Below are 22,777 nucleotides of genomic sequence, written 5' to 3' on the forward strand. Positions count from 1 at the left end.
TTGCCGAGGCAGCAGCTTGAGAATATGTTGAGTTCCCCAAATGAAAAGGCCACATTTAAAATGTAGGTAGAGCCCTGAGATAACCCAAATTGTCCCTATAGAGCACCCAAAGTAAAATCAGGAGAATAGAGGATTAGGATTAAAGGGGGATGCTAATGTGATAAACATACATGTGCAGTGCTATGTTTGGAGTCCTGTGTCCTCCATTTAAATTGAGTACTAAGTGAGATGTAATTTCCCTAAAGCCCAATATATTCTTGTATTGAGAGGTGCAGTTCAAAACTGACATTTGGTGCAATGTAAACACTTTATGCTCTGCAAAAATTAAGCATCTTTAAAAATAGAATATTTTGCTCATGCTGGCATAGAATCACACAGGCCATAGTGTCCTCATGAAATACTATTACCTAATGTGATAGCATGCAAATGTGCGTCTGGAGGGGAGCCTAGTCATAAATTAGAGCTTTGCACAAAAGCAATTAGCACAGCAAATTCATGCAATAAACAGAACATTGTTCAAAGTGTTAACCCCGTGAAATTCACTATCCTGAAATGCACATGCAGACCTATGTGTACCATGAAAGGACAAGCGTGCTTTAAAAAGGAACATTATACTGGAGAACACATTTCCAGCCAGATTCCTGCCACTCTAAAGGCAAATGAATAGAAATACATTGAAAGTTACACACACTTATAGATTGAAAATAACATACATGCTCATTGAAAGCTGTGCACATAAATTCACTGAACGTTAATTGAAAACTGCACATATATATTCTGAGAAAACTGAACACACCTGTTCAAAGAAGAATGCACAATTCCTGCCAGTTTATATTCCTAATACAAACATGTATGAGCCAGATAAATCTTTTCCTGCCTAAATTGAAATATCCTGTGCATAGCCTTTCCATTCACAACACCACACTGTTACAGGGAGCTAAGTAGAAAGAATTATGTACGTACAACTGTAATTTGTCCAAGTAACTTTTCTCTGATACCATACTTGTCTTGATAATGGAGAAAATCAAGTGCTTTTAACGAATTTTGAAATGGTTCTATATCAATATATACGCACACTGGCTGATAAGCGGCAGTGCTATCACTGAAGTATACTGTGTTGCCTAGATAGAAGCAATCATAGAAGGAGTGTGTTTACAATGCCTAGTATCTTTTAGAATATAATAAATTCCTAGAATTGATCATGGAAATGAATCCTTGTGTGTACTGATAGTAGTAATATTCATATAGGCAGGCAAAAGGTAATTTAGCTGTTTATGGATATATCCAACATTGTAATGATTTCCTTGGTATAAAGCTGGAGACAATATTTGCTTGAAGTGAACTATATTTCTTTAAATACATTTAGAGTTTGAGAAGTCAGTGTCAGTTTTTCTTACCCAGAATTGTGGTTTGGCCTGCACATCGGGGACATGAAATTAGTAATGTCGCCCCTAACTTGAATTTAAACATCAAACAAAATATCTTTCAGATGCCTACTACTGAGAGCTAATTAAACGATGATTTGGAAGGTCATTGGCAATATTCGCACGGAAGGGGTCTAGCAGCGAAATGTGAATCACATTGTAAATCCTAACATAGCAGAGCATAGTAATGCTGTTTCATTTTCTAACTAAAGTTATATCAATATAGGTCAATTTATTGGGCACCTTAAGCACAGCTACTTCCTCATGTCATACCTGTTCTCGCTGAAATTGCATTGTTCTTTGTTGTTGCGAGATAAGCCAACATCCATTACAGAAGATGGTCTTTCTCTCCTCTCACTCATTGGTTGCATGCACTCCCTATTAGTATGGGAATAATGAAATGAATCATGGAATGTATAGGAATCTACAGCATGAATATAGCGGAACAATTGTTAATTCTGAAATATTGACTATTACATTTTTTCATTAAAAACATATTATGTTTATGACTTTATCTGCTTTAAATGTTAATACCCTCGATCAATAAATAAAATTGCTTAAAAAAATAAATATATTATGGTCAACATGTCAGAAAAGCATTCACACTAACAAATTAGAATTCTGGAGTAGGTGGGTTACCTGCAATACACCACCAATGCGTGCACATTAACAGGCCGATTCATGGAATAATTAGCGCGGCGCAAGTGGCCAAAAACGTGTGATTCGCAGTGGAATAGCGAAAATCGCAGTGCAAGTGCGAAATTTGCACGAAAAACAGCGCACATCAATTCATGGAAGGCCGTGCGCGAGAAAACCATCGGATGTGCGCTAAAAAAGTGCGCGGCGCACGTTGGCGCACAGGCCATCTAACGGCGTGCGCCAGGTCACAGCGAAAATCGCACAGGCCACAGCGAAAATCGCACATAGCGCGGCGCACACAACAAAAGTTGGCGGAACACGGGGCGTAACACTCAGAATGGGGAACAACTTGCCAAAATGTGGGCGTCACGGGGGAAGTACAGGGTGCAAGTGCGCGGAACGCCCACACGCTCGCCTACAACACGTATTCATGGAATCGAATAGGGCAAAACAGCGCACGGTCAAACCAGCGCACAGACACAAACACGACCGCCACAAGAAAGCAGGCGGTAGCGTCTCTGTGCCTGTAATGAATGTGCGCCAAAAGGGGCGCCAACAAATAGCACCTATATACAGCTATGATGTATGTCCTATACTGTGGCCCTCCAGGACAAATGACGTGCAAAGGGGTACCCACAAACACGGACACCCGCTGACTGAAAAATAACGTGTGCGTGTATTTCGGGGTGCGCGGGAAGTTTCACACGCGATTTGGCTGGGTACGTGGATTCCAGGGGTGCGCGGGAAGTTTCACACGCGATTTCGCTGGGTACGTGGATTTCAGGAGTGCGCGGGAAGTTCCACACGCGATTTCACTGGGTACGTGGATTACAGGGGTGCGCGGGAAGTTTCACACGCGATTTGGCAGGGTACGTGGATTTCAGGGGTGCGCGGGAAGTTCCACATGCGATTTGGCCGGGTACGTGCGCGGGAATTTCCACACGCGATTTGGCTGGGTACGTGGATTTCAGGGGTGCGCGGGAAGGTCACACGCCATTTGGAAGGGTACGTGGATTACAGGGGTGCGCGGGAAATTCTACATGCGATTTGTGCTCCCAGGTATTCCCTGTACACCCTCCACGGCCCCTGCAGGCAGCCGACACCACAGGGGACTACCCTGCACACCTGCTCATGTCACCCAGCACCCCCACCCCCCAGCACTGTGGGGCACCCTCCACCAGGCCCCCACTCATGTCTCCCACCCACCCCCACCCCCCAGCACTGAGGGGCACCCTCCATCAGGCCCCCACTCATGTCTCCCACCCACCCCACCCCCCAGCACTGTGGGGCACCTGCCAGCAGCCCCCCACTCATGTCTCCCTGCACCCCCACCCCCCAGCACTGTGGGGCACCCTCCACCAGGCCCCCACTCATGTCTCCCACCCCCCCACCCCCCAGCACTGTGGGGCACCCTCCACCAGGCCCCCACTCATGTCCCCTATCACTCTCACCCCCCAGCAGTGCAGGGGCAGCCTCCACCAGGCCCCCACCCATGTCTACCACCACCCCCACCCCCCAGCCACCATGGGCAGACTCCACCAGGGTCCCACCCATGTCTACCACCACCCCCACCCCCCAGCAGTGCAGGGGCAGCCTCCACCAGGCCCCCACTCATGTCCCCCAGCACCCCCACCCCCCAGCACTGTGGGGCACCAGCCACCAGGCCCCCACTCATGTCCCCCAGCACCACCACCCCCAGCACTGAGGGGCACCCTCCACCAGGCCCCCACTCATGTCTCCCTGCACCCCACCCCCCAGCACTGTGGGGCACCTGCCACCAGTCCCTCACTCATGTCTCCCACCCCGCCCAGCACTAAGGGGCACCCTCCACCAGGCCCCCACTCATGTCTCCCACCCACCCCACCCCCCAGCACTGTGGGGCAACTGCCAGCAGGCCCCCACTCATGTCTCCCTGCACCCCCACCCCCACCCCCCAGCACTGAGGTCCACCCTCCACCAGGCCCCCACTTATGTCCCCTATCACCCCCACCCCCCAGCCACCATGGGCAGCCTCCACCAGGCCCCCACTCATGTCTCCCACCACCCCCACCCCCCAGCAGTGCAGGGGCAGCCTCCACCAGACCCCTACTCATGTCTCCCACCCCCACCCCTCCCAGCACTGAGGGGCACCCTCCACCAAGCCCCCACTCATGTCTCCCACCCTCCCCACCCCCCAGCAGTGCAGGGGCAGCCTCCACCAGGCCCCCACTCATGTTCCCTATCACCCCCACCCCCCAGCCACCAGGGGCAGCCTCCACCAGGCCCCCACTCATGTCCCCTATCACCCCCACCCCCCAGCAGTACAGAGGCAGCCTCCACCAGGCCCCCACTCATGTCTCCCTGCACCCCCACCCCCCAGCACTGAGGGGCACCCTCCACCAGGCCCCCACTCATGTCTCCCTGCACCCCCACCCCCCAGCACTGTGGGGCACCTGCCAGCAGGCCCCCACTCATGTCTCCCACCCCCACCCCCCCAGCACTGAGGGGCACCCTCCACCAGGCCCCCACTCATGTCCCCTATCACCCCCACCCCCCAGCCACCATGGGCAGCCTCCACCAGGCCCCCACTCATGTCTCCCACCCCCCCACCCCCCAGCAGTGCAGGGGCAGCCTCCACCAGGCCCCCACTCATGTCTCCCACCCCCCACCCCCCCCAGCACTGAGGGGCACCCTCCACCAGGCCCCCACTCATGTCTCCCTGCACCCCCACTCCCCAGCACTGTGGGGCACCTGCCACCAGGCCCCCACTCATGTCTCCCACCCCCCCAGCACTTAGGGGCACCCTCCACCAGGCCCCCACTCATGTCTCCCACCCACCCCACCCCCGAGCACTGTGGGGCAACTGCCAGCAGGCCCCCACTCATGTCTCCCTGCACCCCCACCCCCCAGCACTGAGGGGCACCCTCCACCAGGCCCCCACTCATGTCCCCTATCACCCCCACCCCCCAGCCACCATGGGTAGCCTCCACCAGGCCCCCACTCATGGCTTCCAACAACCCTTACCCCCCAGCAGTGCAGGGGCAGCCTCCACCAGGCCCCCACTCATGTCTCCCACCCCCCACCCCCCAACACTGAGGGGCACCCTCCACCAGGCCCCCACTCATGTCTCCCACCCACCCCACCCCCCAGCAGTGCAGGGGCAGCCTCCACCAGGCCCCCACTCATGTCTCCCACCCCCTACCCCCCCAGCACTGAGGGGCAACCTCCACCAGGCCCCCACTCATGTCCCCTATCACCCCCACCCCCCAGCAGTGCAGGGGCAGCCTCCACCAGGTCCCCACTCATGTCTCCCTGCACCCCCACACCCCCCAGCACTGTGGGGCACCCTCCACCGGGCCCCCACTCATGTCTCCCACCCCCTACCCCCCAGCACTGAGGGGCACCCTCCACCAGGCCCCCACTCATGTCCCCTATTACCCCCACCCCCCAGCAGTGCAGGGGCAGCCTCCACCAGGCCCCCACTCATGTCTCCCTGCACCCCCACCCCCCAGCACTGAGGGGCACCCTCCACCTGGCCCCCACTCATGTCTCCCTGCACCCCCACCCCCCAGCACTGTGGGGCACCTGCCAGCAGGCCCCCACTCATGTCCCCCTGCACCCAGGTCCTCACAATCCCCAATCATGTGCGTTATGGTCAGCCTCCACAGCCAAAAGGCCCTACCAAGTAACCCATTCACCCACATGGAAAAGGAAATTACATGTTACACCCCCAATGTTCATAAAGCAAATGAACCCATGTCCGTCACACACAATGGTTGCAATTGAATGGGAAAACACCCAACATGACATTCATGAAACCAATGAGATGATACCACACAGTGAAGTATGAAAACAAAATTGTATTAAAAAAAATTGAATGCAAATGAAATGAAACAAACTACAATGGCAATAAAAAAAAGATAAGCTGCATGTCTGTCCAAAAAAATCAAAACTACAAATCCAAATCCAAAAAAATGTTGTCCAAAGTCACATTAAAAATAAAATCAATCCAAGAGAGAAAAATAAATGCAAAGACCATTGCTCCATGGTGAATAAATAAAAACTAAAAAAATAAAACAATCCAATGAAGAACTATGTACAAAACATCCAAGGGTCCATGAGCCCAACTGAACAAAGGAAACCTACAAAAAACCCTAACTAAAATGCAACTATATACAAAAAGTGGAGCAGTGTCCGTCGACTCCAAATCATAAGAAGAAACAAAGGAAACCTAAAACTAAAGAACTATATACAAAGGCGGCGGGCAAGTCCAGCGGCTCACTCCGTGGTGTTCCGGGCCAGGGCATCATCAAACTCCTCTTCGATGTCCCGGAGGCGGTCCTGTTCCATGGCCCCGAGGGTCCGCAGGGACGACGCCATCTCCTCCTCCAAACCCCTGCGGATTGCCTCGAGGCACTCGGCCCGCCTCAGGGCCCTCGGCATGGAGTTCTCCGCCCTGACCATCGTGAGCCACGCCTCTTCCGCCCGCCGCCGCTCCGCACCTATCTGCTGGCCCAACCGCAGCCACACGGAAGACACTTCCCGTCCTGGGTCCTCCTGCCCTCTGGCCGAAGCCTGCCCCTCCGATGTTGATGGCCCTGAGCCATGATGCCTCCCACGTTGACTCTGCTGCTGCCTTCGACGCAACCGCCTCTGCCAGCACGACGGCATCCAGGCTGATGGAATTCACCGACGCCGTCGTGCACGTGCCATGCCTGATGATGCCGGCACATCCTCCATCTGCTGGGGTCCAGTTGCTGTGGTGTCCACCCCTGCTTGACCTCCGACTCCCGACTGTGGCAGGGATGGGATCCCCACCGAGCTGGCTGCATTGGTCAGGGCAGGTCCACAGCGGGCCCTGGTGGCATCTGGGCCGGAAGACGGCAAGGAGAATGACCGGCGTATAGCCTCCACAGAGGAGGAGAGGGCCGCCAGATTGGCCGACACATGCAGGAAACCCCCGAACATGGAAGATCCCAATTGGGCCACGTCGGCACGGTGCTCTTCGTGATGACGGGCGTGCTCCTCCCGGGAAGCACGCACATCATCACAAATTGCACCCACGCGCATCGCGACCCCAATCAGGACCTTCTCCATACGGCCACGGGTCCCCTCGTCCGCAGGTGGAGGGGAGTCAGGTGACATGGACATCCCCTCTTCCTGTGGACGGGCCTGGGACGGGGCATCCCTGCTGGTGCATGGTGGTGCACTCACAGGGTCAGGGACAGCGACATGCACAGGCCCCTCCACGGTGACCTGTGCTGCCTCCTGCCCCTGCCCCTGGACTGCACCACTTGCACCAGCAGGGATGCCCCCACCAGGCCCCATGTGCGCCTCAGTGGCGGCCTCCTCCTCCTCTGTGGAAACCACCAACCTGGATGGCTCCTCACCGTCTTCCGTCGTAGCAGGCCCCTGTGGGGGCTCACCCACCCCTTCCGCTGCAGCCGTGGGGGCATCCCCGCCGCCTTGCTCCACAGCGCCGTCTCCGCCCTCTTCTTCACTAGCCGCTGCGTAGAGGGAGACATAGAACACAAGCATCAGGGTACTGTACAATGGTCCCCTAGACAGGAAGCAATAGCAGATGAGTACCACTGTCAAAGTACACTTCCATCATGTCCCTCCACAACACATGGGTCAGTCCAGGCAAAACACACATAGTAACAGGCATGGTGCATGCCATGGACATTTCCATACATGTCCAATGGACTCTTGAAACATACAATGATATGGAACTCACATGCATCATGGGTCATGCCTATCACATGCACACACTTCACCTCAGTCACATCCATCTGGCCTCATACACCCCAAACACAGCGGATACAAGGATAACTAGGCTGCATCAGTGAATCTGTACATTGTCACAGACATGTGTGATGCATCCATGGCATTCACAAGTCACAGACACGCAGGTCAGGCACACAGACATGGCTACCATATATGTACCTGGCATCAGCACCCATCCCTCACCCCCACCCATGTCCAGGAACAGAGACTGGCATGCTCTCATGTGTAAAATCTGCATAGGGCTCCCATGTCGCATTTAAACACATGCAACGACCATGTGGTTCACACATCACTGGTCGCACATGCATTACCATGATGTCCCTGCACACATATATGCGTACATGGCCTATGTCACACATACAGGCAAGTATCAGACAACCAGCACACCGCAACATGCCCTGTCTCACACAGCAATGCTTGGCCACTTACCGCTCAACTCCAGACGGGTCTCCCTCTCAAGGATCTGGGCGTGGAGCGCTGGGCGTATGCGTTCCAGGACCCTCATCTGGATGGAACTCATGCGGCCCCGGCCCCCCTCCACGAGGCGCCGGGCCTTCACGAGGGTCCTGGACCTCAAGTCCTCCCAGCGCTTCTTGATCTTCTGGACGTTGCGGGCTGCCACCCCCTCCGCGTTGATGGCAACCACGCAGTCGGCCCAGATCCTCTCCCGTCCTTCCTTGCTGGCGCGGGAAGATCCGAGGAGGGCATCATACTGCCCCAGGACATGCTCCACCAGGACACCAACTTCGGTGGCAGTGAAGCTGGTGCCCCTCTGCCCCTCTGGCCTGGGGTTGCCACTGGTGCCAGATGTCGAAGTGCCCGACATGGCAACCCCAGAGGCAGGAGTGGGTGGGCAACTGGGTCCTGGGGCTGGGCTGTGGAGCGGATGTTATCCCAGTCGGGAGTCTTCTGTTCCAGCAGGGGTGGACACAGCAACTGGACCCCTGCAGATGGCTGATGTGCAGGCACCAAATGGCAGGGCACGGTGGCAACAGGCAGGCAGCAGCAGATGGCACGTGGGAGGCTGCTCGGGGCACTGGGGGGCAGTAATTCGGCCTTCTGGGCAGGAGCGTGGTCTTCCGTGTGTTTTCGCGTGGCCAGCTTGATTCGGAGTGATTTGGCACGTGAAAATCCTGCACGTCAGCGTGAAATTCGAGGAAAGGCCCTGAGCGCGTAAGCGCGTCAGCACGCATACGCGATTCTATTGGACCAAAGGCCCTCAGCGCGTAAGCGCGTCTGTGACGTGACCAGCACGGGTGTTTCCCTCATAGCACGTGATGACGGAGCACACGTGGAAAGACTGCACGTCAGAGTGTCATCGCGTGTAATTGGACAAAAGTGCACGTACACGCGATTGGCCTATGTACGTGTATTTCAGGGGTGCGCGGGCACTTACACATGCGAGTACATCAGCGCACGTGTATTCAGGGGTGCGCAGGAATTTCCACATGCTATTGGCCTGGGTACGTGGATTTCAGGGATGTGCGGGAAGTTTCACACGCTCGCCTACAACACGTGCAAAGAAACACGTACGCCAGCAGGAAGCAGGCATACGTCGACCTGCGACGCATAAAATTGCGCGCAAAAAACTAACAAGCTCAGACGCCAGGATGAATATACCGTTCCTAGCAGCAGTGGCCGTGGGCTACCAAAGGAGGAGGAGGTGGATAGTCAGGGCCAGAATTTTCACACCCAGAACCAGCCTTTTTGGGATGCCTGATGACCAGGTGTATGGGAGGTACAGGTTTCCACCACACATAATACTGGACCTGGTGAGTGAGTGGGAGGATGACCTCACATCACCCATCCTGTGCTCCCAAGCACTCAGCCCCCTGGAGAAGGTCCTCAATGTACTGCACTTCTTAGCCACTGGATCATTTCAGCGGACAAGTGCCATAGTGGGTGGGGTGTCACAGGCCACGCAGTCACGCTGCCTACACCAGGTCTTGAACATCATCACTGCACGCCAATCAGTCCGCAGGGACATATACCTGCCCAGAACACCTGCAGAAAGGCATGCTGCCGCCCTGTATTTTTACGGTGTGGCACGATTCCCCAAAGTTCTAGGAGCCATCGACTGCACCCATGTGGCTCTACGTCCCTCCAGGGCATCTGAGCACATCTATAGGAACCGCAAGCACTGGCATTCCATCAACGTGCAGGTAGTATGTAATGCCAAGGGAAATCATCACCTCAGTATATGCCAACTATCCCGGGTCCACCCACGACAGCTTCATTTACCGAAGGTCCACCCTAAACTGGGACCTAGAAGCTGGTCGGCATGGCGATACATGGCTGCTTGGTGATTATGAATGCCACTGCACATGCATGCATGTCAGATACTGAGCAAGGTCACAATCCCACCAATGATACCCATCACCACCTCCACAGGGGACAGTGCCTACCCTCTCAGCCCCCACATGATGACGCCAATTCGGAACCCCACCACGCCACCCGAGGTAAGATATAACACAGCCCACATTGCAACCCGGGGCATAGTGGAGCGCACATTCGGAGTGCTTAAGTCACGCTTTCGCTCCCTTGACCGTTCTGGCGGGCAGCTGTTATACGCTCCCCCAGTAGTGTGCAGGCTCATAGTGGCAGCATGTGTCCTGCACAACGTTGTAACACGCCGGGGCCTGGCCGTGGACATGGTGGTGCCCCCACATCCCCAACCACATGCACGCCCGCTGGGAAAGGGCATGGGGGGAGGCAGCCGTACACAGCTAGTGGCTAATTACTTCACATAGAAATCACACCCCTGTGGAGTGCACACTGCCCTGGCACATACCATCCGACAATCAATGATGACTCAACCTGACAATGATCCTGAATGTCTGGAGAATCAACCGTCACAACCATATCAGCCTGAGATTGTTCACCTGGAAGTGTTACAATGTGTGCATCCCTACCTACACAGACACCACCAATGCAGTTTCGTGAAAAAACACATTCATGCAGCTAAAATGAATACCCACTTGCAAAATGCAACATGAGGACAGTGACATGTCACCCAACCCATCCCCAACCCATCCCCAGCTCGGGGGAGGTGCACCCAAAGACACCCCTTGAGAGCACGACCTGCAGCAGTTGTGGGTTTTCACCCACCACCACACCACGTCCCTCACTGGTGGTCGGTCGGGCCTGAGACCCCTCCTGGGTCTGCACCATCTCCACAACCCCAGCTGTATCAAGTGCGTCATCCCCTGCAAAGACATGAAAGAAAAGAAATGGAAACAGGCATTAGCACTATGGCACACAATTAGGGCTGAGAAGCAACAGAACCAGTACTTGATTGACACATGTCCCACATGACTAAAAACCCCCCATGCATGCACCCTCACTGCGTATGAAGGGGAGGCAAATGGCACACATTGATGACACCAAGATGGAAGATCAACACATTTGCTGCATGCTGCCTAGCAGTGGCATCACACATTGGCCTGTGATTGCCAAGTGAAATACACATGCCATCACACAGATGGCATGTACCATTGCTATTGAGTGAAGATGGAGAGGAGGGCAGCACTTATTCATTCAGTGCAGTTCCCTCATGTAATAGCTTTTCTAATTCAAACAGGTCTGATTTTTCACCTGGAGCTGCCAGTCCAAAATGGTCCAATTGCACAGGGACATGTCTAAACAAATGATATCCAGGTAACAAAGTCACTCCACTTTACCATAGCCATGTCAGACATGTGACTAGAGGACTGAGAAATGCCTAGTAAAAGTGGTGGAATGCAAACAATCTGCCTGAATGAACAGAGAAAAATAAGCAACAATGTTGTGGCAAGGTGACACTTCAAGGGCAACTGGCATGCTGTTGGGCTAGATGTCTACTGTTGGCAGAAGGGATGCTGCTATGGACAAATGCTGCTGCGCAGAATGTATTGGATGAAGCACATGGGTGACCCAAACAACTCAGGTGCACACACCCTCACCTGGCACACAAACAGAAGCCCTCACACACACACCATGCACATGGATGACACACACATGCATGTGCACTCACCGGACAATGCCTCATAATCTGGCAGATCTCCCACGCCTTGGATCTGTTCCTCCGTGACGTAGGTCCCAGCGACTGACTCATGTGGTTGCCCTGCGCTTTAGGTCATTCCAGCGCTTATAGCAATCATTGGCTTTGCGCCTCACGATTCCAAGGGCACTTACGATGTCCGCAGCGGTCTGCCAGTGTGCCTGGCGTTGTGCAAGTGTGGTCTTGGATCCTGCAACAATGACCATTTCGTTATCATGTGCGGACACATACTCGACAAGTGCATTCAGTTCGGCATCCGTGAAGCTGGGCTTCCTCGACGGGCCGGACTGTGTAGCCGTGTCTGGGGCATCAGCCTGTGCCGGACGAGCACTCTTCCTCTTCCGCTTGGAAGGTGGTGGGGATCCTGAGTGTCCTACGCCGCTCTGGTCACTAGGGGCAGGAGCCCTGGTGGACTCTGTATCAGGAGTGTGGGATTGCACACTCAGCATGGGAGTTGGTGCAGGCATTGGCTCAAGTGTAATGGTGTCAGGGGGAATGTCAGCAGGATGGACTAGGACCGACACTGTCCTGGCTGGGTGTGTGAGAGCTGGGGTGGATGGAGCCGCCGCTGGCCCTGCAGCCTCTCCACCCTGCCTACTTGGGGCAGCAGATGACCTTGCTGCCCCTGATCCACGTGGCCTGATGACATCAACGTGCACCAGCGCACGTGTCATAGGCCTGCTGACCTGGAAGTCAGCCATGGAGTCAGCCAGGTCTGGTGCCACAATGGGCTGGTCCAACAAGGGCTGAGTATGGATGGTGTCAGCCACATCACCCTCAACCAAGGGGGCCGGGGGGGATTATGGGTGCCCTTGACTGGTCCTCCACACATGGGGGGACAGGGTCACCCTTCAAGTAACGACCACGTCCCCTACCGGATCCACCACGGCCACCACTTGTGGCTCGTCCACCTTTGCCACCCTTACGGATTCCTCGCCTCCCAACCATGGCACTGATGTTAATGTGCGTATGGGAGTGGCTGTAAACTATTGTCCTGGGCAATTGGGGGTCAAAGGGGTTGGGTACCAGATGGTAATCGTACCCTAGTGCTCTAGCAAGGCTGAATGTGACCCCTGGGGAAAGATGACGGGTCACGCAACGCACAGGAAGCCCAAAAAAGGGAGATAACGTGCACGCAACCCCTCCTAGACCACGTGTGTGGAAAAATAAACCTGCACTACGCTGTGGCACCTAGTAACACAAGAATGAACGTATGCGTGTCACACGCAGCCTAGAATGACCTCTGAAGGGGTAGGCTACACACGGGGCAAGCACAGATGTTAGATACGTGCGTGACTCACCGTCTGCCAGGAAAAAGAGCGTGAAAAAGAAGCGCGTGTGCGCGTTGGCAACACCCCCGCCAAAAGAAGAATTGTACGTTGTCTGAGGAGACAGGACAACAGTAGAAAGGAACGCTGTTTGAGGGAACAGGCCCAGGAAAACCAGAAAAAGAGAAAAAAGAGAAAAAGCTGTCAGAGGTAACAGGGAGTACGAACTTGAAACGCCGTGAAGTAAATCGCGTGTTTAACGACAAGAAGTACAGATTTCACCCACTCGCTCTCCACGAAAAGCACGTACAAGGAAATGGTGTTCTACATCTACCTTTTATGCAGGCTCACACGTCCAGTGTCACTTCCGCGTGTATGCGCTAGGGCCATTTCCACCAATTACACGCTTTGTCACTTCCGCGTGTACGCGCTAAGGCCATTTCCACCAATTACACGCTTTGACACTCGGACGTGTCTTTCATTTTTTTAACACGCAACATTTCAAACGTGTGTCATATTCAACGTGCACGTGACTTCATAGACGCACATACGCTGGTGGCCTTTGGGCCAATGAATGTACAGACATGTGCTGACGCGCTTACGCGCTAAGGGCCTTTCCTCGAATTACACGCAGACGTGCTGGATTTTCACGTGCAAAATCACTCCGTATCAAGCTGGCCACGCGTTCACACACTGAAGACCACGCTCCTGCCCAGAAGGCCGAATTACTGCCCCCCAGAGCCCTGAGCACGCTCCCACCTGCCATCTGCTGCTGCCTGACTGCCTGCTGCCCACGTGCCCTGCCATTTGCTGCCTGCACATCAGCCAGGGGTGCTGTTGCTGTGACCACCCCTGCTGGAACCGAAGACTCCTGACTGCTTTTCCGTCGCCCCACAGCCCAGCCCCAGGACCCAGTTGCCCACCCACTCCTGCCTCTGGGGTTGCCATGTCGGGCACTGCAACATCTGGCACCAGTGGCAACCCCCGGCCAAGGAGGCAGAGGGGCACCAGCTTCACTGCCACCGAAGTTGGTGTCCTGGTGGAGCATGTCCTGGGGCAGTATGATGCCCTCTTCGGAAAGTTGCCCGCCGACAAGGAAGGACGGACTCGGATCTGGATGGACATCGTGACTGCCATCAATGCGGAGGAGGGGGCAGTCCGCGACTACGAACTGTCAGGAAGCGCTGGGAGGACTTCAGGTCCAGGACCCTCAACAAGGCCCGGCACCTCCAGAAGGCAGCGGATGCTAAGGGGCGCCGGGGTCACTTGTCGGAAGATCAGATGAGGGTCCTGGAACACATATCCCCAGCGTTCCACGTCCAGGTCCTTGAGAGGCAGACCCGTCTGGAGTCGAGCGGTAAGTGTACATGCATACTGATTGTAAGCTGTGCGTGTGGTGGTGTGCCAGGAGTGTGCAGGTTGAACATGTATTTTTATGTGGGCAAGTAGGGGGGGGGGTGTACAGGGCCGTGAGGGTGACACATGCGAGGGGTCTCATATGTGACACATGGATGATGCTTGTGTGTGTGGGCTTGCATGGCACAGGATGTGGAGGAATGATTGTCAGGTGTGACATGGATGTCGATCGGAAAACTGAGACAGTTGGCGGAGGTGTACACATGCATGCAAGTTTGGTGGTGTGTGTGCATGTGTAGTGTACTCCCTATGTTGCATGTGATGTGTGGATGACCTTTGGCTGCTCATGCTGTTGTATGTGAATGGATGGTGCTGGCTGTTGCAAAATGGCTGTGGTATGGCTCATGTGTGCAAGTTGAAATGACATGTGTGTTGGGGATTGTGATGCCATGTCTGAGGTTTACCAATGCCACTCATGTATAACTGTCATGTGTGTATGAGTCCATTGTACAGTGGGGGCCTGGTGGAGGCTGCCCCTGCACTGCTGGGGGTTGGGGTGGTGGTAGACATGGGTGGGGGCCTGGTGGGGGTTGCCCATGGTGGCTGGGGGGTGGGGGTGGTGGGAGACATGAGTGGGGGCCTGGTGGAGGCTGCCTATGGTGGCTGGGGGGTGATAGGGGACATGAGTGGGGGCCTGGTGGAGGCTGCCCCTGCACTGCTGGGGGGTGGGGGTGGTGGGAGACATGGGTGGGGGCCTGGTGGAGGCTGCCCATAGTGGCTGGGGGGTGGGGGTGGTGGGAGACATGAGTGGGGGTCTTGTGGAGGCTGCCCATGGTGGCCGGGGTGTGGGGGTGATAGGGGACATGAGTGGGGGCCTGGTGGAGGCTGCCCCTGCACTGCTGGGGGGTGGGGGTGGTGGGAGACATGAGTGGGGGCCTGGTGGAGGCTGCCCATGGTGGCTGGGGGGTGGGGGTGGTGGGAGACATGAGTGGGGGCCTGGTGGAGGCTGCCCCTGCACTGCTGGGGGGTGGGGGTGATAGGGGACATGAGTGGGGGCCTGGTGGAGGCTGCCCCTGCACTGCTGGGGGGTGGGGGTGGTGGGAGACATGAGTGGGGGCCTGGTGGAGGCTGCCCATGGTGGCTGGGGGGTGGGGGTGATAGGGGACATGAGTGGGGGCCTGGTGGAGGCTGCCCCTGCACTGCTGGGGGGTGGGGGTGGTGGGAGACATGGGTGGGGGCCTGGTGGAGGCTGCCCATGGTGGCTGGGGGGTGGGGGTGGCGGGAGACATGAGTGGGGGCCTGGTGGAAACTGCCCATGGTGGCTGGGGGGTGGGGGTGATAGGGGACATGAGTGGGGGCTTGGTGGAGGCTGCCCCTGCACTGCTGGGGGTGGGGGTGGTGGTAGACATGGGTGGGGTCCTGGTGGAGGCTGCCCATGGTGGCTGGGGGGTGGGGGTGGTGGGAGACATGAGTGGGGGCCTGGTGGAGGCTCCTCCTGCACTGCTGGGGGGTGGGGGTGATAGGGGACATGAGTGGGGGCCTGGTGGAGGGTGCCCCTCAGTGCTGGGGGGTGGGGGGTGGGAGACATGAGTGGGGGCCTGGTGGAGGCTGCCCCTGCACTGCTGGGGGGTGGGGTGGTGGTAGACATGAGTGGGGGCCTGGTGGAGGCTGCCCATGGTGGCTGGGGGGTGGGGGTGATAGGGGACATGAGAGGGGGCCTGGTGGAGGCTGCCCCTGCACTGCTGGGGGTGGGGGTGGTGGGAGACATGGGGGGGGCTGGTGGAGGGTGCCCCACAGTGCAGAGGGGCGGGGTGGGTGGGAGACATGAGTGGGGGCCTGGTGGAGGGTGCCCTTCAGTGCTGGGGGGTGGGGGTTGGGAGGCATGAGTGGGGGCCTGGTGGAGGTGCCCCTCAGTGCTGGAGGGGGTGGGGGGTGGGAGACATGAGTGGGGGCCTGGTAGAGACTGCCCCTGCATTGCTGGGGGGTGGGGGTGGTGGTAGACATGGGTGGGGGCCTGGTGGAGGCTGCCCATGGTGGCTGGGGGGTGGGGGTGATAGGGGACATGAGTGGGGGCCTGGTGGAGGCTGTCCCTGCACTGCTGGGGGGTGGGGGGGGTGGTAGACAAGGGTGGGGGCCTGGTGGAGGCTGCTCATGGTGGCTGGGGGGTGGGGGTGGTGGGCGACATGGGTGGGGGCCTGGTGGAGGCTGCCCCTGCACTGCTGAGGGGTGGGGGTGATAGGGGACATGAGTGGGTGCCTGGTGGAGGCTGCCCCTGGTGGCTGGGGGGTGGGGCTGATAGGGGACATGAGTGGGGGCCTGGTGGAGGCTGCCCCTGCACTGCTGGGCAGTGGGGGTGGTGGGAGACATGAGTGGGGGCCTGGTGGAGGGTGCCCCTCAGTGCTGGGGGGGGTGGGGGGTGGAAGACATGAGTGGGGGCCTGGTGGAAGCTGCCCCTGCACTGCTGGGGGGTGGGGGTGGTGGTAGACATGGGTGGGAGCCTGGTGGAGGCTGCCCATGGTGGCTGGGGGGTGGGGGTGGTGGGAGACATGAGTGGGGGCCTGGTGGAGGCTGCCACTGCACTGCTGGGGGGTGGGGGTGATAGGGGACATGAGTGGGTGCCTAGTGGAGGCTGCCCCTGGTGGCTGGGGGGTGGGGGTGATAGGGGACATGAGTGGGGGCCTGGTGGAGGCTGCCCCTGCACTGCTGGGCGGTGGGGGGGGGGAGGGAGGCATGAGTGGGGGCCTGGTGGAGGCTGCCCATGGTGGCTGGGGGGTAGGGGTGATAGGGGACATGAGTGGGGGCCTGGTGGAGGCTGCCCCTGCACTGCTGGGGGGTGGGGGTGGTGGGAGACATGAGTGGGGGCCTGCTGGAGGCTGCCCATGGTGGCTGGGGGGTGGGGGTGATAGGGGACATGAGCGGGGGCCTGGTGGAGGCTGCCCCTGCACTGCTGGGGGGTGGGGGTGGTGGGAGAAATGGGTGGGGGCCTGGTGGAGGCTGCCCATGGTGGCTGGGGGGTGGGGGTGGTGGGAGACATGAGTGGGGGCCTAGTGGAGGCTGCCCATGGTGGCTGGGGGGTGGGGGTGATAGGGGACATGAGTGGGGGCCTGGTGGAGGCTGCCCCTGCGCTGCTGGGGGTGGGGGTGGTGGTAGACATGGGTGGGGGCCTGGTGGAGGCTGCCCATGGTGGCTGGGGGTGGGGGTGGTGGGAGACATCAGTGGGGGCCTGGTGGAGGCTGCCCCTGCACTGCTGGGGGGTAGGGTGATAGGGGACATGAGTGGGTGCCTGGTGGAGGCTGCCCCTGGTGGCTGGGGGGTGGGGGTGATAGGGTAAATGAGTGGGGCCTGGTGGAGGCTGCCCCTGCACTGCTGGGGGGTGGGGGTGGTGGGAGACATGAGTGGGGGCCTGGTGGAGGCTGCCCATGGTGGCTGGGGGTGGGGGTGATAGGGGACATGAGTGGGGGCCTGGTGGAGGCTGCCCCTGCACTGCTGGGGGGTGGGGGTGGTGGGAGACATGGGTGGGGGCCTGGTGGAGGCTGCCCATTGTGGCTGGGGGGTGGGGGTGGTGGGAGACATGAGTGGGGGCCTGGTGGAGGCTGCCCATGGTGGCTGGGGGGTGGGGGCGATAGGGGACATGAGTGGGGGCCTGGTGGAGGCTGCCCCTGCACTGCTGGGGGGTGGGGATGGTGGGAGACATGAGTGGGGGCCTGGTGGAGGCTGTCCATGGTGGCTGGGCGGTGTGGGTGATAGGGGACATGAGTGGGGGCCTGGTGGAGGCTGCCCCTGCACTGCTGGGGGGTGGGGGTGGTGGGAGACATGGGTGGGGGCCTGGTGGAGGCTGCCCATGGTGGCTGGGGGGTGGGGGTGGCGGGAGACATGAGTGGGGGCCTGGTGGAGACTGCCCATGGTGGCTGGGGGGTGGGGGTGATAGGGGACATGAGTCGGGGCCTGGTGGAGGCTGCCCCTGCACTGCTGGGGGTGGGGGTGGTGGTAGACATGGGTGGGGGCCTGGTGGAGGCTGCCCCTGGTGGCTGGGGGGTGGGGGTGGTGGGAGACATGAGTGGGGGCCTGGTGGAGGCTCCTCCTGCACTGCTGGGGGGTGGGGGTGATAGGGGACATGAGTGGGGGCCTGGTGGAGGGTGCCCCTCAGTGCTGGGGGGTGGGGGGTGGGAGACATGAGTGGGGGCCTGGTGGAGGCTGCCCCTGCACTGCTGGGGGGTGGGGTGGTGGTAGACATGAGTGGGGGCCTGGTGGAGGCTGCCCATGGTGGCTGGGGGGGGGGTGATAGGGGACATGAGTGGGGGCCTGGTGGAGGCTGCCCCTGCACTGCTGGGGGAGGGGGTGGTGGGAGACATGGGGGGCCTGGTGGAGGTTGCCCCACAGTGCTGGGGGTGGGGTGGGTGGGAGACATGAGTGGGGGCCTGGTGGAGGGTGCCCTTCAGTGCTGGGGGGGTGGGAGGCATGAGTGGGGGCCTGGTGGAGGGTGCCCCTCAGTGCTGGAGGGGGTGGGGGGTGGGAGACATGAGTGGGGGCCTGGTGGAGGCTGCCCCTGCATTGCTGGGTGGTGGGGGTGGTGGTAGACATGGGTGGGGGCCTGGTGGAGGCTGTCCATGGTGGCTGGGGGGTGGGGGTGATAGGGGACATGAGTGGGGGCCTGGTGGAGGCTGTCCCTGCACTGCTGGGGAGTGGGGGTGGTGGTAGACATGGGTGGGGGCCTGGTGGAGGCTGCTCATGGTGGCTGGGGGGTGGGGGTGGTGGGAGACATGAGTGGGGGCCTGGTGGAGGCTGCCCCTGCACTGCTGAGGGGTGGGGGTGATAGGGGACATGAGTGGGTGCCTGGTGGAGGCTGCCCCTGGTGGCTGGGGGGTGGGGGTGATAGGGGACATGAGTGGGGGCCTGGTGGAGGCTGCCCCTGCACTGCTGGGCGGTGGGGGTGGTGGGAGACATGAGTGGGGGCCTGGTGGAGGGTGCCCCTCAGTGCTGGGGGGTGTGGGGGTGGAAGACATGAGTGGGGGCCTGGTGGAGGCTGCCCCTGCACTGCTGGGGGGTGGGGGTGGTGGTAGACATGGGTGGGAGCCTGGTGGAGGCTGCCCATGGTGGCTGGGGGGTGGGGGTGGTGGGAGACATGAGTGGGGGCCTGGTGGAGGCTGCCCCTGCACTGCTGGGGGGTGGGGGTGATAGGGGACATGAGTGGGTGCCTAGTGGAGGCTGCCCCTGGTGGCTGGGGGGTGGGGGTGATAGGGGACATGAGTGGGGGCCTGGTGGAGGCTGCCCCTGCACTGCTGGGGGGTGGGGGTGGTGGGAGGCATGAGTGGGGGCCTGGTAGAGGCTGCCCATGGTGGCTGGGGGGTGGGGGTGATAGGGGACATGAGTGGGGGCCTGGTGGAGGCTGCCCCTGCACTGCTGGGGGGTGGGGGTGGTGGGAGACATGAGTGGGGGCCTGGTGGAGGCTGCCCATGGTGCCTGGGGGGTGGGGGTGATAGGGGACATGAGTGGGGGCCTGGTGGAGGCTGCCCCTGCCCTGCTGGGGGGTGGGGGTGGTGGGAGACATGGGTGGGGGCCTGGTGGAGGCTGCCCATGGTGGCTGGGGGGTGGGGCTGGTGGGAGACATGAGTGGGGGCCTAGTGGAGGCTGCCCATGGTGGCTGGGGGGTGGGGGTGATAGGGGACATGAGTGGGGGCCTGGCAGAGGCTGCCCCTGCGCTGCTGGGGGTGGGGGTGGTGGTAGACATGGGTGGGGGCCTGGTGGAGGCTGTCCATGGTGGCTGGGGGTGGGGGTGGTGGGAGACATGAGTGGGGGCCTGGTGGAGGCTGCCCCTGCACTGCTGGGGGGTAGGGTGATAGGGGACATGAGTGAGTGCCTGGTGGAGGCTGCCCCTGGTGGCTGGGGGGTGGGGGTTATAGGGGACATGAGTGGGGGCCTGGTGGAGGCTGCCCCTGCAATGCTGGGGGGTGGGGGTGGTGGGAGACATGAGTGGGGGCCTGGTGGAGGCTGCCCATGGTAGCTTGGGGGTGGGGGTGATAGGGGACATGAGTGGGGGCCTGGTGGAGGCTGCCCCTGCACTGCTGGGGGGTGGGGGTGGTGGGAGACATGGGTGGGGACCTGGTGGAGGCTGCCCATTGTGGCTGGGGGGTGGGGGTGGTGGGAGACATGAGTGGGGGCCTGGTGGAGGCTGCCCATGGTGGCTGGGGGGTGGGGGCGATAGGGGACATGAGTGGGGGCCTGGTGGAGGCTGCCCCTGCACTGCTGGGGGGTGGGGGTGGTGGTAAACATGGGTGGGGGCCTGGTGGAGGCTGCCCATGGTGGCTGAGGGGTGGGGGTGGTGGGAGACATGAGTGGGGGCCTGGTGGAGGCTCCTCCTGCACTGCTGGGGGGTGGGGGTGATAGGGGACATGTGTGGGGGCCTGGTGGAGCTGCCCCTGGTGGCTGGGGGCATGGGGGTGATAGGGGACATGAGTGGGGTCCTGGTGGAGGCTGCCCCTGCACTGCTGGGGGGTGGTGGGAGACATGAGTGGGGGCCTGGTGGAGGTTGCCCTTGCACTGCTGGGGGGTGGGGGTGATAGGGGACATGAGTGGGGGCCTGGTGGAGGCTGCCCCTGCACTGCTGGGGGGTGGGGGTGATAGGGGACATGAGTGGGAGCCTGGTGGAGGCTGCCCCTGGTGGCTGGGGGGTGAGGGTGATAGGGAACATGAGTGGGGGCCTGGTGGAGGCTGCCCCTGGTGGCTGGGGGTTGGGGGTGGTGGGAGACATGAGTGGGGGCCTGGTGGAGGCTGTCCCTGCACTGCTGGGGGGTGGGGGTGGTGGTAGACATGGGTGGGGGCCTCTTGGAGGCTGCCCCTGGTGGCTGGGGGGTGGGGGTGCAGGGGGACATTTGTGGGGGCCTGGTGGAGGGTGTCCCTGCACTGCTGGGGGGTGGGGGTGCAGGGGTACATGTGTGGGGGCCTGGTGGAGGGTGCCCCATGACTGCTGGGGGGTGGGGGTGCAAGGGGACATGAGTGGGGGCCTGGTGGAGGGTACCCCACAGTGCTGGGGGGTGGGGTGGGTGGGAGACATGAGTGGGGGCCTGGTGGAGGGTGCCCCATGACTGCTGGGGGGTGTGGGTGCAAGGAGACATGAGTGGGGGCCTGGTGGAGGGTGGCCCACAGTGCTGGGGGCTGGGGGTGCAAGGGGACATGAGTGGGAGCCTGGTGGAGGGTGGCCCACAGTGCTGGGAGGTGGGGGTGCTGGGGGACATGAGCAGGTGTGCAGGGTAGTCCCCTGTTTTGTGGGCTGCCTGCAGGGGCCGTGGAGGGTGTACAGGGAACACCTGTGAGGACCCACCCAGCCTAATCGCGTGTGTAACTTCCTGCGCACCCCTGTAATACACGTACCCAGCCAAATCGCGTGTGATAATTCCCACGCACCCCTGTAATACACATACCCGGCCAAATCGCGTGTGATAATTCCCGCGCACCACTGTAATACACGTACCCAGCCAAATCGCGTGTGATAATTCCCGGGTACCCCTGTAATACACGTACCCTGGCTAATCGCGTGTAAAACTTCCCGCGTACCCCTGTAATACACGTACCCAGCCAAATGGCGTGTGATAATTCCCGCGTACCCCTGTAATACACGTACCCTGGCTAATCGCGTGTAAAACTTCCTGCGTACCCCTGATATAAACGTTACCCGCTTTGATTTCCTTGTTTGGCAGCCCTGTAAACTGGTCCAGGGTTAACGCAGCCCTTTGCGATGATTTAGCGATTTTGATGGCTTTTCCTTGCGCAAGGGCGTTCTTGGGGGCATTACTGGCGCTGCTGCACGGTCGCTGCAATACTCTGTGCCACGGCTGGTTTGGGAGCCTAAAATCCATGAATACGCTGTGCGCGGAAATCGGTTTTAGCGCACGCGCCTGGCGCAGACAATCGCACGCGGACACTCTGCGCCAGCCGCTTGCGACACTTTTCTGCGAAATTCTATGAATTACCCTGTAAGTTAAAAAGCACAAGATTACCCCAAGGGTACTGTGAGTCTCCATCAATTTTTAATAGAGTCCTGCAGATGGACTTAAACAATAACGGTTTGCCAAGTTTTGTGTTGCAATACGTGGATAATTATTTGGTCTGCAGCACATCAGAAGAAGAGTGCAGATGCGACTCAGTTCAGTTAATGATTATTTTAGCCGAGAAGGGATTTAAAGTGGATAAAGAAAAATTGCAGTATTGCAAAGAAGAGGTGTTATACATAGGCCAGTTAATTTCGCATGAAGGAAAGAAAGTTACACCGGAAAGGGCTGAGGCTATTT

The 22,777-nt window shown here is 59.1% G+C and overlaps 1 protein-coding gene across 1 annotated transcript in view; it reads right to left on the bottom strand.

Annotated features, from left to right (window-relative positions):
* The window catches only part of LOC138572406 (uncharacterized), a 606,109-nt gene that overhangs the window by 280,543 nt on the left and 302,789 nt on the right, over nt 1-22,777 (bottom strand). The window contains exon 12 of the mRNA XM_069649265.1: nt 1,698-1,802. Within this exon, the coding sequence (XP_069505366.1) occupies nt 1,698-1,802 (105 nt within the window). The remainder of the gene's footprint in view (nt 1-1,697; nt 1,803-22,777) is intronic.

This window comes from Ambystoma mexicanum, chromosome 1p (genome assembly GCF_040938575.1).
Source record: "Ambystoma mexicanum isolate Mex_15411 chromosome 1p, UKY_AmexF1_1, whole genome shotgun sequence".
Lineage (NCBI taxonomy): Eukaryota > Metazoa > Chordata > Amphibia > Caudata > Ambystomatidae > Ambystoma > Ambystoma mexicanum.